This window comes from Pteropus vampyrus, unplaced genomic scaffold (assembly GCF_000151845.1).
Source record: "Pteropus vampyrus isolate Shadow unplaced genomic scaffold, Pvam_2.0 Scaffold40, whole genome shotgun sequence".
In the NCBI taxonomy this organism is placed as follows: Eukaryota; Metazoa; Chordata; class Mammalia; order Chiroptera; family Pteropodidae; genus Pteropus; species Pteropus vampyrus.
The window spans coordinates 7,358,769-7,375,542 of record NW_011888821.1 but is presented as its reverse complement, the minus strand read 5'-3'; the positions used below and the strand labels follow the sequence as shown (position 1 = coordinate 7,375,542).

General features: G+C 44.4%; 1 protein-coding gene across 3 annotated transcripts in view; it reads right to left on the bottom strand.

Moving 5' to 3' along the window:
* NDE1 (nudE neurodevelopment protein 1) overlaps positions 1-10,274 on the bottom strand; it is a 47,370-nt gene extending 37,096 nt beyond the window's left edge. For 2 of the 3 annotated variants that reach the window (XM_023529656.1, XM_011358410.2), the window contains exons 1-3: positions 10,126-10,274; positions 8,377-8,530; positions 4,034-4,182 (exon numbers count right to left, since the gene is read on the bottom strand). In XM_023529656.1, coding sequence (XP_023385424.1) covers positions 4,034-4,182; positions 8,377-8,530; positions 10,126-10,208 — 386 coding nt within the window. In that variant the 5' untranslated portion in view covers positions 10,209-10,274. The other variant, XM_023529657.1, reaches the window with a different exon arrangement.
* Between the last annotated feature and the right edge of the window lie 6,500 nt (positions 10,275-16,774).

Sequence of the window (16,774 nt, the reverse complement as noted above, 5' to 3'; positions counted from 1 at the left end):
CAATTATATACCAACAAATTGGACAATCTGGAAGAAACAGATAAATTCCTAGAAACATACAATCTTCCAAGATCAGATAAGAAAGAAACAGAAAATCTGAAGACCAATAACTACTAACGAAATTAAATCAGTAAAAAACAAAACAAAACAAAACAAAACAAAACAAAACACCTTCCAAAAACGAGATGGCTTCACAGCAAATTTTGCCAAACATTCAAAGAATTAATACCTATCCTCAAACTATTTCAAATAGTTGAAGAGGAGGGAAAGTTCCCAAACTCATGTTACAAAGACACTACAAAATAAGAAAATTGTAAGTCTATATCTCTAATAAGCACAGGTGCAAAAATTCTCAAAATATTAGCAAACTGAATTCAGCAATACATTAAAATGATCATATACCATGATCAAGTGGGATTTATTCCCAGATGCAAGACTAGTTCGATATCCATAAATCAATTGTGATTCACCACATAAACAAAATAAAGGATAAAAATCGTATAATCATAATCATTATAAGCAGAAAACATTTCACAAAAATCAAATATCCACTTATGATAAAAACTCTCATCAAAGTAGGATAAAGGGAACATACCTCAACATAATAAAGGACCCATAGCTGACAACACAGTCAAAGGTGAAAAGCTAAATACTTTTTAAGATCAGGAACAAGGCAAGAATGTCCCCTTTCGCCATTTTTATTTAACATGGTATTGGGAGTCCTAGCCACAGCAGTCAGACAAGAAAAAGAAATAAAAGCCATCCAAATTGGAAAGGAAGAAGTAAAACTGTCATTATTTGCATGATACTATATACAGAGGACCATAAAGAATCCACCAAAAAAAACTATTAGAACTAATAAATGAATTCAGTAAAGTAGCAGGATACAAAATTAATAATCAGATATTGGTTGCATTTTCATACGTCAATAACAAACTATAAGAAAAAGAAATTAAGAAAATAATCCCATTTACAATTGCTTCAAAAAGAATAAAATACCCAGGAATAAATTTAACCAAAGAAGTAAAAGACGTATACTAGAAAACTATAATATACTGAAGAAATAAATTACAGGTACAAAAAAAAAAGAAAGCATACATTGTGCTCATGGATAAGAAGAATTAACATTGTTCAACTGTCCATACTTCTCAAAGCAATCTATAGATTCAATTCAATCCTTATGAAAATACCAATGGCATTTTTCAAAGAATAAGAACAAATAATCCTAAAATTTACATGGAACCACAAAAGACCCTACATAGCCATAGCAATCTTGAGGAGGACGACAAAGTTGGAGGTATCACACTACCTGATATCAAACTATACTACAGGGCTATAATCATCAAAACAGCATGATATGGGCACAAAAACAGATACATAGATCAGTGCAACAGTATAGAGAACCCAAAAATAAACCCGCACCTATATAGTCAATTAATCGATGACAAAGAAGGCAAGAATATACAACGGGTAAAGGCAATCTCAACAAGCAGTGTTAGGAAAACTGGACAGACACACGCAAAAGAATGAAACTGGATTACTTTCTTATACCATATACAAGAATAAACTCAAAACAAATTAAAGACTTAAATGTCAGACCTGAAACCGTAAAACTCAGAAGAAAACATAGGCAGTAAACATTGACATTGCTCTTAGTAATATTTTTTCTAATATATCTCCTCAGGTAAAGGAAACAAAAGAAAAAATAAGTAAATGTCACTACATCAGACTAAAAAGGTTTTGCACAGTGAAGGAAACCATCAACAAAGAGAAAGACAACCTACTGACTGGGAGAAGATATCCACCAATGATTTATCTAATAAGCAGTTAATATCCAAAACACTTAAGGAACTCAAACACCACCAAAAAACAAAACAAAACAAAAAACAAAACACCCAAACGATCCAATTATAAAATGGGCAGAGGACCTGAATAGGCATTTCTCTGAAGAGGACATACAGATAGACACATGAAAAGATGCTCACCATCACTAATCATCAGGGAAATGCAAATGAAAACCACAATGAGATATCACCTCGCACCTGTAAGAATGGCTGTCATCAATAAATTGATAAGTGTTGGCGAGGATGTGGAGAAAAGGGAACCCTTGTGCACTGTTGGTGGGATTGTAAATTGATGCAGTTGCTATGGAAAACAAAATGGAGTCCTCAAAAAATTAAAAATAGTACTACCACATGTCCCAGCAGCTCCACTTCTAGTTATTTACCCAAAGAAATCCAAAACACTAATTCGAAAAGATATATGCAGCATTATTATGTTGACTGCAGCATTATTTACAATAACCAAGATATGGAAGCCACCTAAGTGTCCACCAATAGATGAATGGGTAACGAAGACGTGATACATGTATACACAGGATAACTACTCAGCACTAAAGAGAAAGGAGCTATGAAGCCATGATAAGGCATGAAAGAACCTTAAATGCATGTTACTAAATGAAAGAAGCCAACACAAAAAGGCTACATATTGTTTAATTGCAACTATGTGACATTCTGGAAAGGGCAAAACTACGGAGACAGTAAAAAGATCAGTGATTAAGAGGGATCAGGGGGAGGGAGGGATAAATAAGCAGAGCACAGAGGCTTTTTAGGGCAATGAATCGATTCCGTATGATACTATAATAGTGGATACACGACATTATACATTTGTCCAAACCCACAGAACGTACACCACCAAGAATGAACTGTAGCGTGATCTGCAGACTTTGGGTGACGATGATGTGTCAGTGCAGGTTCACGGACTGTAACGCACGTATCCCTGCAGAGGATGCTGACAGCTGGGAAGATCATGTGCATGGGAACAGGGGACATGCAGAAACTATACTTTCCTCTCCATGTTGCTGTGTCACCTAAAACTGCTCAAAAAAGAAAAGTCTATTTAAAAGCATTAAAAAAGAAAAAGAATGAAGGCAAATGAAAGACATTTGCAGATAAACTCAAACTGGCAGAATTCATTGCTGGCAGGCGTGCGCCCTCCTACGGGAAGTTCTCCAAGCTGAAGGGGAATGATACCAGACAGGGACCCGACGGCCAGGAGGGAATGAACCGGAAACAGCGCTTACCAGTGTAAAGATAAAAAGCTATCTTCTTACCCTCTTAATTTCTTTAAAATACATGTGGCTTTTTTTAAAGTGAAAATGATAACAGTGAAATCCATAGCATTTATAGGCGTAATAATAGCCATGGGAACTCCCGCATACAGTTTAAGGAAGGTACGTGAAATAGGTTGCAAGGTCACTGCATTTTACGTGAAGTGGTACAATATTAACTAAAAGACTGGAAAGTTCAGCAAAATAATGTGTGCTCTATAAAACGCCACACACACACACACACACACACACACACACACACACACACACACACACACTAAAAACCAGTGCAAGGAATCGTGGGGCATTGCAATGGCTCCATATCTTACGGGAGTGTGAGTTACACGAATGCATGCATTTTCAAAACTGGAACTGTGCACTTAAGATCTATGCATGTCACTGGATGTTAATTTATATCTAAATTTTTATAAGTGTTTTCTTAAAAAAAAAAAAAAGGAGAGCTGGTTTAGAGCCGTTATTCAATAAATGTTAGTTACTACTGCTAATACTGTGCTAAACAATAGGATATCAGTTTACAGAAATGCTGTTCTTCGAACACACTTCTTTCCTTACCTCGTGGCCTGATTTATATAATAAATCTGCCTGGAATGGTCTCACCTCACACTTCCTCTGGACAGTTCCTACGTATCTCTCGTTCTTAGCCTACACAGCATTCTTTTGAAAAGCTTTGCTTGACATCCTCCCACCAGTGGTCACACTAAGACGTCCTGTCACACATACCAGGGCACCCTGGACTTGGCAGCACTCACCGCTGTCCTTCGCTTGTGCTTATTCACTTATCGTCCATTCCCTAGGAGACTGGGAGGCCCACGAGGGCGCTGGCTGGGTTTCGCTCACTGCTGAATTCTCTACACTCAACACGGGAGGAGAGGCCCCGAGAGCCGCTTCCTCCCCCCAGCATACCGTTTCGCTCTTTCCAGGTCGTCATTGGCTTGCTCCAGCTCACGGATGTACTTCTGCAGCTGGTCCTTGATGGCTTTGGTCTGGGCGAGGTCACCCTCCAAGGCGGAGATCTGACGGTAGCCTTCAGAATGCTGTGTCTCAAACTTCTCCTGAAGGACAAAATGCACATTGAGTGAACGATTTAAGACTTCTGACAAACTGGGTGTATCTCCCCTTCCCTGCCATCTCCATAAAACACCGAGGGTTAGTCTGGAAAGTATGGTCTCCTGCTGTAGTGGACACTATGTTTTTAGCCACCGAGTGTCCATCTCGCCCGCTCCCCACAGCCCGCCAGTGCCCTGATGTCCTTAGGGGGTTTATCTCCGTTACTACAGGGTCTTCATGGGACCAGTCCTCCCATCACACTTGCTGAGGCTGCTTCAGGCTCCTCCCCCAGCCTCCTGCCACAGCCAGGGACAAGCCTAAGCTCAGTTCACAGAACCTCTCTCCACAGACATGGACTATTAAGCAAATGACAGAAGAGGGCAGGAACAGGGAGCTGTCATGTCCTGAGTGCCTGCTGCCTCCCAGCCCTGAGCACCTTGTACCTCGCCCCATCCCAAATCTGGTCCTTGCAGCCTCTGGGTGTCGAAAAGGCCCAACTATCTCCAAAGCAATCATTTTGCTCAAAGTGTCCATAGCCAGAGAAAGCCACATAAACCTCTTCAAGCCTCGTCCACGATGGCAATGAGTTCATGTCACATGACATCCCTGGATTCCAAAGGAAACATCAGGAATCACAATGACTTTGCTTGAGTGTGCCTCACAGGAAGAGCAGGACACCATGTACTTAGTTTGACAACTGCACTGACTTTGTGATCCAGGGCACTCCCCCGACAGCGAGGGGGAGTTTAGACCTCTAGGGGAGGAAGGAAAGGAACAGAGAGAGAAAAAAAAACCTGCTGTGAATTACGAAAGGAAGTTTCGTGTGATCTGGCTACTGCTTTCCAAGACAAGGAATAGCCCAGGTGACTTCTCAGTGATCTGCTGTCACCCAATTGTGCCAGCTAAACATTTACTGTGCTTCTGTGCCAGCCTCTGGGCTTGGTACACTACTTACATTGCCTCATCTCATGCCATTTCGAAGATGTGGAGACTGAGGCTCAGTGACTTAAATAGCTCAAAGTCAACTGGTAGTAAATGACTGAGCCAAGATCCAACCAAGGCCACATAGACATTGATCGCAGACAGACAGATACAGAGAAAGAGAAAGAGACATAGACACACACAGACACACACACAGACGCACACAGACACACACACAGACAGACAGACACACACACACACACATTCTGTTCCGGCTCCTCTTTCAAATTACTTTCCTTCACCAAACACCCTTACTACTTTTCCTTCACCTATACACATGAAAGAAAACATTTCCCACAGGAAAGGCCCAAGGTCTAATTAGAAAGTTAAAAAACAAACTCCTTTTTCTTTACTCAGTCGAGTAAACAAAGCTCTTGCCAGAAACGGTCTGGATGCACTGAGAAGAGTGATGTAATGGTGCCTCGGCCAGAGAGGCGTGGGGAACGCCCAGGTTTAGGGCGAGGACAGGGAGGACACTCCACATACTCAAGCTGCTCAGTCCCGATACTCTGCTTCCTGGCTGTCAGCAGAGGAAGCGTCTTCCCTGGGCGAGGGGCACACCAGGCTCCAGGCACACTCAGTGGGATGCCCAGAGTGGCTCTGATGGCCTCACACCCTGTAGGTGGGGGGCACCTCCAGATCAAACAGGAGAGTGCAGGGTCCCAGGTCATTAACCTAACTTCAAATGCAGGTTCTAAGAGGATGTAGTTAACAGGCTTCTCCACCAGCATCACAATTCAAAGGTCATCCTTTGAACGCATGGACATGAAAAGCTGTTGCTGAAATGTTGAGCTTTCTATTTGGGGCTAATTATAATAAGCTGTCAGCTGATGGGACATCAATAGACGCTCTGTTTGATCTCTTACAGGCTTTTTTATTCAACTTGTGATGAATAAGCCAGTTGTCAAGAAGCCTGAGTCAGATGAATACATTTCTCTTAGGTGACAAACATGGGCTGGTAGCACTGCTTTATTCTAAGGTCTTTGTTTCTTCCCCTGCTCTGTGCTCTGGGTCTCGCGGGTCTGTCGTGTGGCTGTAGTGAAGTCTTCTGCAGTTTCGACGGCTCAGTCTTGAAGAAGTTGATCACTTGGCAGTTGCTTGATATTTATTCAGCATCCATGGAGGGCGGGCCTCTTTCTCTCTCCAAACTATGGTCCATACCCCTGGTGTCCCTTCCACACAGCCTTCCACCCAGAGTTTAAGAATACAAGGATGGTGTTTGACCCCTGCCATTAGCACCAAGGAACTAATGCCTACAGGGGTCAGGCTGTGAAGTAGGCCAAGTTTAGGGATAAAGCAAATCGCACTTATCCCTAGGTGTCAAAGATGGGTAGACAGCTGTGAAGAACCAGTACTTGGCTTTTTGCTGGTTAGAAGAATGCAGGCCTGGTGTGGCCAGACCTGCCAGTTCATAAAGCAAGTCAGAAATCTAGACTTTTACTGCCTCAGAACTTTGAATGCTGATCAAAAACATTTTAAAAACACTAAAGATTTGTTTTACTATCAAAAGAATAAACTATAAATAAACTCTAATTACTAAGACAATGCTGAAATATTTACAGAGATGCAATTCACTTTGAGATGCATCAAAACATAAGACAGATGAACAGGTGTGTAATAAAAAGCAACTGTGGCAAAGGTTATTGGTAGAGCCTGGGTGGCGGACACGCAGGTGATCACTGGAAAATTCTTCCAACCTTGCTGTGTGCTTGAAAACGTTCATGATAAAGTACTGAATGAAAACCACTAAAGGCTGAGCAGATAGTGCCTATGAGCCAGATTGCAAATGGCCGCTTCGGGCTCTGTAGTCCACAACATAAAAGTCTAAAGTACATGGCTCAGCGTCCAAGGTCTTTGGGGCCTTTCCTTCGTCTCTCCCCACCCTCAATCCCCAACCCGTTTGTCAGCCCCACTTTTTGCCATGTACAGTAAAGCCAGGGCTCCCGGGATCCGTTCGACACTCATCCTTGTCTGTGTCTGGGGCAGGTCAGCCCCTGCGCACCAAGCTGCTGGATGGTCAGACGGACAGGGACGGACACACACACTCACCCCACACCTTTGAACACCAGTTCAAGTCCCTCCTAGTGCCTCCCGGGAGCTGTCTCCAACCTGTGCAGATCCTCCTCTCTCGGGAGGAGGATGCGGTCAGTACTATGCAGCGACATCTTTTCCCTAAGTGCTTCCTGGTTTGAGGTTTGTCCTCCCCACGAAGCTTCCAGAGGACGAAGCACTCATTTCTTTCCATCACACCTCGCCCTGGGCCACACCGCAGGGCCTGGCTCTTTCCCCCAACGGTTCTCATGAAGAGATTTAAAAAAATAAAAAAGATATGCAGACATGCCGGGCACCACCCAGACTTACTGAGCAGGGGTGGTTCAGGCCTGTCTGATGTTCACGAAGCTGGCCAGGTGGTCCCGGCAGCAAGGGCTGACAGCCATGGTCCCAAAGGCACACTGTTACACTGAATCACCTGCTAAGCCCTATAGGACGTCCAAAGGCAGTCCTTACCCTTGAGAGCAGAGGCTTTCCGGACACTTCGCAAGGTCTAGAGATATTCGTGACTGTCACAATCTGGGGAAGGAGGAGCTACTGGCATCTAGTGGGTGGAGGACAGGGATACTGTTAAGCATCCTCGGTGCAAAACTCAGTCCCCACAACAGTTATCTGGCCTCAAATGTCAACAATGCGCAGGCTGAGGAGCCTGTCTGAGACTGGCAGTGTCCACTGGAACTTTCTGTAATGGTGGGAACGTTCTATGGCCTCACTGTCCAACAGCGAGGCCACTGCAGACATACGGCACCCAAGTCCTTGAAATGTGGCTAGTATGATTGAGGAGCTGGATTTAGTTATTTTATTTTAATTAATCTCAATGTCAACAGCCACTTGTGGCTAGGGGGCTACCATACCAGACAGTATAACCCTGGACCTTATAACGATCAGCAATTTCAATGACACTTCATACACTAAAATTGTCTACTTTTCACATGCTTTATGAGACTACAGACGAGCCATGAATGGCCTTGGGGACATATGTGTGACTTGCTTCTCCCAGAGCTCCCATCAGGGCAAGAGTTCAATGACCACATCTACCCAGAAGGCCCAGAGGTGGGGGTGAGCCCAGGGCTGTGGGCCCTTGCTCTGTAGGGCTCCGTTCCCAGGCACGCACGCCACGCTGGTACCTGTCTCTGCCCGTGTGCATCTCCTCTCGCCCGCCTCACCTTGATGGTTTCTAGCTCCATGCGAAGGCGGTTATTTTCTGACAGGAGGTCCCTGTTCCTGGTCTCAATTTGTTGCAGCTGCGTCTCCAATTCAGCTTCATATTCTCGGCTTCCCTCCTGGAATTCTCGGAGCTCCTCTTGTGTATTCTCTGCCCTGCAGAAGTACCAGATGTCAGAAAATAATTCACTGAGCACACACATGCTGCTGAGTGTTATATGTGGACTAGCTCTTTATTCAACTGCCTTCGAGGCAGAAACTATCATTGTCCTCATTTTACAGACGAGAAGATGAGGTTTAGACAGGATGACTGACTTGTCTTGAGGTCACATGAGAAGTCAGAAATAGAGCTTGGACCTGTTTATTCATTCGCCATGTATTTTTTGAGCCCAATGTATAGTAAATATACTTTGGATTGTGTATCCTCTGCAGATTTATTTCTAAGTAGAAATTGGATATAATATAAATGTGCACTTATCACACCACTATGTCCATCAAGAAGACAAAAATCATGAATTCAAAAGAAATACACAACTTTAACATAAATAATGAAGATATCAAAACTGTTAAAGATTTTGTTTACCTTGGTGTAGTCATCAGTTCAAATGGAGGCTGCAGCCAAGAAGTCAAGAGAAGAGCAGCAGTGGAAGAATCAGGAAAGATCATCAAGAACAGATGTGTCATTAGAGACCAAGGCTAAGGTCACCCACACCCTCGTAGTCCCGGTCACTGTGCATAGATGCAAAAGCGGAGCAGTGAAGGAGGCCGATGGGAAAATCCTTGGTTCATTTGCAATGTGCGGTATCTATGGATACCATGGACCCCCAGAAAGACGAACAAGTGGGTCCTAGAGCAAGTGAAGCCTGAAACGTCACTGGGGGCGAAAATGACACAACGGAAGCTGTCCTACTTCGGGCACTTGATGAGAAGGCAGGGTTCTTCGGAAAAGACAATGCTGGTGGCGGGGGGTGGGGGGTGTGGGGAGAAGGCAGTAGAAAAAGAGGAAGACCAAATATGAGATGGATTGACTCCCTAAAAGAAGCCTCAGGAGCTGAGCAGGGCTGCTGGGGACGGGACACTCATTCATAGGGTCACCAGGAGTCAGAGCCAACTCAACAGCATGTAAATCACACACATATTATATGTCTCTACGCCATCTCAAACACCCAATTCTAGCTTCTCAATCCTTAATATGCAAGGGACTTTTTTTTTTTTATATATAATATCGGCATGAGTTATCTTGAAGTCACACTAAGAATAAAGAAGATAGAGGGACTGGAATAAGACCTCCACGTGGAGATAGTAAGAGTCCATGAGGAACACACAAACAGACACACTCCAGATATGGACACTGAAACACTGGTTTCGGATTTTAAAATCTGCAACAACGCATCTTGCTAAGCACAGAGAAAAGTTCCCTCCCCACATACGAAGCACTGACCAGATGTGGCATCTGCGAACTAACAAAACCCTGCCAGAAAATAAGACGGGAAGTGGCAGTATGCTCAGGATCATCGCCTTTGGAGTTCAAATTCCAGCTCTGCTACTTACTGCTTGTGTGACCTTAGTGGGCAAATTACTTGCTTCACTGAGGCTTAGTTTCCTCACTTGTAAAATGGGTAATAATGGTTTCTTCAGAAATAATATACAGTTAAGCCTTCACAGTGCTTGTCACATAATACGCCCACAACAAATGACTACCGCCATCATTACAGGAACAAAAAAAGCAGGGTGAACTTTGGAGAACTGACTTTTGCTTGTAGGTCATAGCCAGATCTTTCCAATAGTTAGCTTCTTCCTCCTCAGAGCTGAATGTCTTTCCCGAGTCCTCCATCGTGAAAACGGGGACGAGGTCACTCTTCCTGTGGCATGGTGTCTAGGAGAGAAGTTTTAAAATTATTATTCATATTCGTTAAATAGCTGATCTGTAATGGGAAAAAAAATCCCGAACTTTGTTGGATTAAATAAAACATTCCAAAAAACTAAAACTACACCCAGACAAAATACAGCTCACCTGCACGTTACATTCCACAGAGAGAGAAAACTACCAGGACTTGTTGATTTATTACATTGGGTGGGGGGACAGGGTAGAGAAAAAATGGAGGTGAGGCCATCTCTTGAGGTTCCAGCTTAGACGACTGGGTGCCACCACCATTCCCATTACCAGAGATGGAGAACATCGAAAGTCTTTAGGGTAAAGGGATAATGAACCCAGTTTGGGACATTTTTTAGTTTGACATGCCTGTGATAGACACATCTAGACGTGACACTGAATCTGAAATTCAGGGGTGAAGTCTGGGCTAATACAAAATTAAGAGCCACGAGTTTGTAGCTGGTTCTTCCCTTTTTCTTGTGATGGACCCACTGGAGAATGAGGACAATTTACGGAACTCTGAGACATGCCAGTGTCTGAAAGGTGGGCAGTAATCAAAGGAGACGGAAGAGAAACAAAGAGAGACGGAGGAGAAATAAAGGGAGAGAGAGAGAGAGGAGAGCCAGGAAGCGTGAGCTGCCCTGGAAGCCCATGGTTTCAAGGGTAGAAAAGGGGACATTACGCAGTATCCATGATGCAACAGAGAAGCTGGGAAGATAAAGACTGAAAAATATCCACGAGATTTAGCGAAATGTCGGTCACTGGTGATATGAGCAAGAACAGTTTCATCACAGTGGAGGAGCAAGTGGGAGGTGAGGAAGCCCAGGGGATTTTGGAGAACTGGGTGTTAGAAGAAGGCGAATAAGGCAGTAGCTAGAGGAGAGTGGGGGGTAAGGGCCTTGGCTCTGAGGACTGAGATGCCCAGGGCAGAGGTCAGAGAACGCACTCTATCAACAGTTGTCAGTTTATAGACTCCCTGCTGATTGAGTCTCTCAATGTAATAGCTTATTTTCTGAATTTAAGGCTCTGAACTTGTCAAAAGTCATTAGGAATCCAAATGAGATGGCTCCAAGGTCCCTTCCTTCCTTCAAAGGAGCTCACAGTCTGCTGTGTGTCCTTGGAGACAAAAGAATCAACGCCACTCATCACTCTACAAGGCATAACCAACAAGCTGTATTTTAGGCTAAAAATACAAATCATTCGGCTAAATATATTGGTGTCAATATGGACACAACCACCAACTTCTGGATCCCCAGTAGAAATTGAACGATTATACCTGTATTCGAGTGTAGCGCTCACTGATGCCTCTACATTTGTTAATACCTGTATGCACATCTTCTCTGCCTCCTAGCTTCTTTCCCTTTCCTAACTCAGAGAAAACATGCCGTGTTCCCTCTCATCCACCCACTACCAGGGAACGGTGTCTCTGAAAGCTTGATCTAAGCAAAGAAGCTGGACGGAGTAGAAATCTGTTAACATGTTCGTTATTTCCAGTCTGGCACTCCTTCCATCCTTCTGTAACAACACCCCAATAGTCTCTTGAGGCGGCTGGCCCTACATTCATTCCATGTGGTTCAGAGGGACTTGGCATCATCTTCTGCATCTGGGAGAAGGCACATGACTACTCATGCCTCCAGCATCAGTCACTGGCTCAGGGGTGGGCCTAACCCACACCGAGCCAATGACAGGGGTGGACTTAACCCAAGCTGAGCCAACAAGTGTTCAGGCCCAAGCCTTTTACAGAATTATCAAGAAAAAAACTCTCCTTATTGTGGTGATTATTTCACAATAGTCACATGCATCAAACCATCCCGTACTACCACCTTAAACTTACACAATATTATATGTCCGTTATAGCTCCATAAAGCTGGAGAGAAGAGGAAAGAAAGGAATGCTCTCTTTCCACTAGGGTCCATAAGATGGTAGGAGGTTAAGTCTGGAGCTGCCAGGAGTCATTTCTGTATCACAAGAGAGGAGACTGCCTGAGAAGGAAGCCAAAACAGGACAGCAGGACCAAGACAAGAGGTCCTGCGACTACTGACAACACCTGGATCCAGTTGCACCTGGTTTACAGTTATGAGAGAATCAATTCCCTTTCTTGATTGTACCTGTTAGGGCTGAGTTTCTATAGAGTGATCTTGTTTGCTGAAAGTAAAAAGGATAGAGCAAAATAATAATAATTAACATGGCAACAGGAAAGGGGAAATCTGGGTGTGGTCCTCCCTGCTCAAGCCACAAACTCCAATGAGCCCAGATCTCATCGCATGCTGTCACCAAACCAACATCTATAGTGGCAAGAGCCCAGAGCCCATGCAACTGTAACTGAGTCCTGTGTGACCATCAGATCTCATATTGAGGACCGTCCCAACTGCCTGGCATGGGAGAAAGTCTGCACATAGCACAGTGAGGAACTAGGAACAAGTGTACACTGACTTTTTCTATCATTTGGAAAAAGATCATGTTCAAGGTTCAAAGCAATTAGTCCCTGCCTACTTCTTTAGATATCTCCTACCCCCCTACCCACTTGCCCGCTCATGGTCTGGCCGCACTGCCTTTTCTGTTCCTTGAACACACCAAGTTTGCCCCACCTCACGGCCTTTGCACTTGCTGTTCTTGCTGCCTGGAATGCTTTGCCCTCAGAGCTCTCAGCAAGTTGCCTTCTTGCCATCTCAGCTGAATCCTTTCCCAGAGAAACCTTATTTGAATATCCAACCAAACACTCCCTCCCAGGCCTGCTTTATTTCGGCACTCTATGAGTATTGTGTTTACCTTCCCTCACTAGAATGTCAATTACTGAGCATAGGAACCGTCTCCAACTTTTATACCACCACCACCACCCCCGCCCCCCCGCCGTGCCTAGACCAGTGCCTGGCATTTAACAGACACTCAGTAAATGCCAGTGGAATGAATGCACAGAGGGGAAGACAGATTGGCCACTAGCTGAAAGGGGGGGTGTGAGGTTAAGGGAAGGCAAGAAGCAGGAGACCCTCAGAAGGCTGGGTTATAATTTACATCTGTAAATCCCTAAGACTCTATCAGGGTGGGGAACACATCTCTCCCTCAGCACCTGAGTGGCACCTCCTTACGGGGAGGACTGGAAGTCAGGCCACCATGTTGGAAAGTACTCCCATCCCAGGTTTACATGATAAGGAGTATCTGATACAGTTACTGGAGTTTAATAACCATCCCTTGCACTCTTATGAGACAAGTTTTAGAAAAGGGTTTCTTAAAACACTGTTACCATGGCCAGTGAGGCTTGAAACTTAATCCTCAGGAAAGGAATGAATTTAAGATGTTTTAGGAGGCACTGCCATTGCGGGAAAGGCTCTAATTACAACCACACTGATGGAAGGATCTGGTTTTGGACTTCAGAGACTGGAGAGAAATTAAGCAGGGACCGGAGCTTCTGTCACTGCCTGCACAATCTCTGCCTCCTTCGACTAAAGGGCAAAAACCACAGGCCTGGTATTTCAACCAAAACTCCCTGCATTTTAAAAACAATCCTCAGGAAGAGGAAAAAATATACTACAGGCTAAATGGGAAGAAGGAACAGCTGATCCTCACTATGTTATCAAACAGCAATCTTAAAATATAAGTCCTCTGCAATGTGAAAGTGTCTCAAAGTTCTAATGTGCATTGTTTTCTACCACAGAAAGCAGGTAAGATGACTTGCAAAGGTTCCCTTCTTCCAGTATTATCTACTGAATTTTATCATCACCTTTTCTTATCGTCATATTTGCTGCATGCCAGGTATTTAATAAGTTATTTTCAAACAACTTTATCCCCTTGAAGCCATTCAACTGTTAAGAGTAAGCAAGACAATCACTTAGTTTCTTAGAAGCAGAAGCTGGAGCAGAAACATATGCCTTGGCCATCTCCATAAGGTGCAAGTGAGCAGCAGAGTTAAACCAGACCTAAGTACAAGGGTTGGGGAGGGCTAGTCTTTAAATTCAAGTTCAAGGTCGCCCTGAGGTTATAAACAACTGAGCAGAGATCAAATTCACTTTTTTTCATTTGGCCCACACAGTCATCATGCCAGCATTGCGGGCGAATCTAATGGACACCTCGACTACATATGCTACAGCATGCAAAAAAGAACAAACTGAGACCAAGTGGTTTGAAAAATATCTATCTTTTATTTTGCATAACTTAGATCTACTACTCTTACAAAAAGTGTTTCACTGAGCCTCTTTTTTCTTTTTCTTTTTGGTGTGTCTTCTGTTATCAAATTTAATAGAAAAGTCTGAAAACACACAACTTTGATTTCAAAACTAGGGAAAAAAAACAAAGCAATCTGTCTTGGCTTCCCTCTGAGTGAAGAAAGCCACTCAGAGGGAAGGAGCAATCCACACCTGTAACCCATCAGGAATTAACTTCTCCACCCCAACCCCAACCCCAATCCCTGCCAATCAAAACAAATGAAGAGCTGAAGGGAAAGGGAGGTAGAGGAAGAAGTTGCCAAGTGCCAGCATGTGCTCCGACAGCTTCTATGCCATGGCACAGACTTTGCATTTTGCAGAAGTGACATCACTGCGGCAAAATCAGTCAAGAATCAGCAAGTCTGGCTTCTCTCTTTGCGTTTTCAAAGTCTGTAATGATCTACCTACAAAAATACTTAGGCATGCAGAGACAAATGCTCAAGGGTGTACACCATCATTCACTTATGTACAAATTGGAGAAACTGTCAACAGAGGACTGATTGGAAAACTCTGCAGTTGTAAAGAACTGTATGTACTAGCATAGGAGAAAGTTCACTACATGTAAAAGATGCCATTTTTGTCTAGAAATGTATCTCCCTGTCTTTGCATATAAAGGGTCTGGAAGGATGTGCCAGAATGTGAGTAAAGCAGGCAGTGAGATGAGGACTTGAACCTGACACACTACTATATCCACTGATTTTTACAGTAAGCCTATATTGCTTTTGAAATTTTAAAAGGCTTAACCTCTGACCAAAGAAAAAGAGAGTAGCTACTGTTACAGGATTTTATTCTACTGAACCAAGATGTCAGGGACAGAGGTTTTTTCCTACTGTGGTTCCCCTCTCTTCCATCTTTTCAAACATTTCTGAACACCTACTAAGTGCCAGGCACAGCTGAGAGAGGCAGATAAAAAACAGCTGCATCTGTACTAGGTGCAAACACAATTCTAGCAGCTGATACCAATTTCATGTACCAAGGTGTAATTACATTAAAAAATTATCTTGTAAGGAAAGAGCATAATTTCTCTGGGTTCACATTCTCAGGCAAAAGAACACCCTGAAACAAAAACAACATCTGAACAGAATAAGCCAAGTTAAAAAACTATTATCCAAAATGGGATAAAATAAACCAACCAGAGGCCCCTGAGACTTCAAAGGCATAGATCATCTGGATCTAATCCTACCCAAAAGATACACACTAAGAGTTAAAATTTAAGTTTCAAAACTAATTGAGTATCAATGTGTATTTATGTCAGGGTAGGGGGTCCAGGTAACAAGTGGCCCTGAGAGTCCCTGGGATTCATCCTTCAAAGCAACCTATCCACGTCCTAAAACGCCATCCTATCCTAGAATACACAAACAAAACTAGCACAGAAAACGAAAAATCTGCCCAGCAGAGGAGGCAAAGGCCAATTCTTTAGAAAGTTAGTTAAAAGGGCCCTCGAGCTAAAAGTAGAAAAGGCACAACCTGTACAAACCCTGGACAAAGAAAAAAGGGAAGTACTCAGACCTTCATGAGGCAGAGAACCTGAGATGACTGGAGAAGATAATGCTGCCCCCCGCCAAAAAAAAAAAAAAAAAAAGCGTGTCAAGGGGGTGGTGGGGGTTTCCCATGACCTCAGAGAAGCAGGTACGCCCAGCCACTGCATTCAAGCTGTAAAATAAGCGCTTTTATCCTTTATCCAATCCGTCCCCAAAGTACCGCCAGGGGAAATCTGAACCGTCCTGCAGCAGAGATCTGAGGAAAGTGGAGGGAAGGAGACAGTTCCAAACACGTTCCCAAAGGGAGGGAGGTGCCCGTAGCAAGGAGGTTTGGGGAAAGAGGCCTGCACTGAGGGTGGAAGCAGGGAATGGAAGTGGGCGAGAAGAAGGGCTACGAGGAATGAGGGGGCGATGGGGGCATGAGGAAAGGAGGTGGCGGGGATCGAGAAAGGGCAGAAAACAGGGCGAGAAAAGGGACTGGGGCGTCAAGGAGGGGAGTCTGGGGTGGGAGGGAACAGGAAGGCAGAGGAGCTGGGCAGCGGGGACAGGGGACGAGGAAGGCAGAAGGACCGAGGAAGTCAAGGAGGGTGGGGAGGGCAGCACGAGAAAGAAAGTTGGCAAGGGCGAGAAGCCGGACGCGGGGGCACAAGGGTGGGAAGGCACAAAGTTAGGAAGGGAGGCTCCAGGGAAGCGGGATTTTCGAGCCCAGCGCCCGGGAAGCGACGCGCAAGCGAACGTCGGAGACGCAAGGACTCTGCACCGCGGCTGCCGGACGTCCCGAGAGCGCGGCGGGCGCCGGGCGGGGCACAGGAGCCTCCCCGCGGCCGTGAGGGTCCCGGGGTGGGAG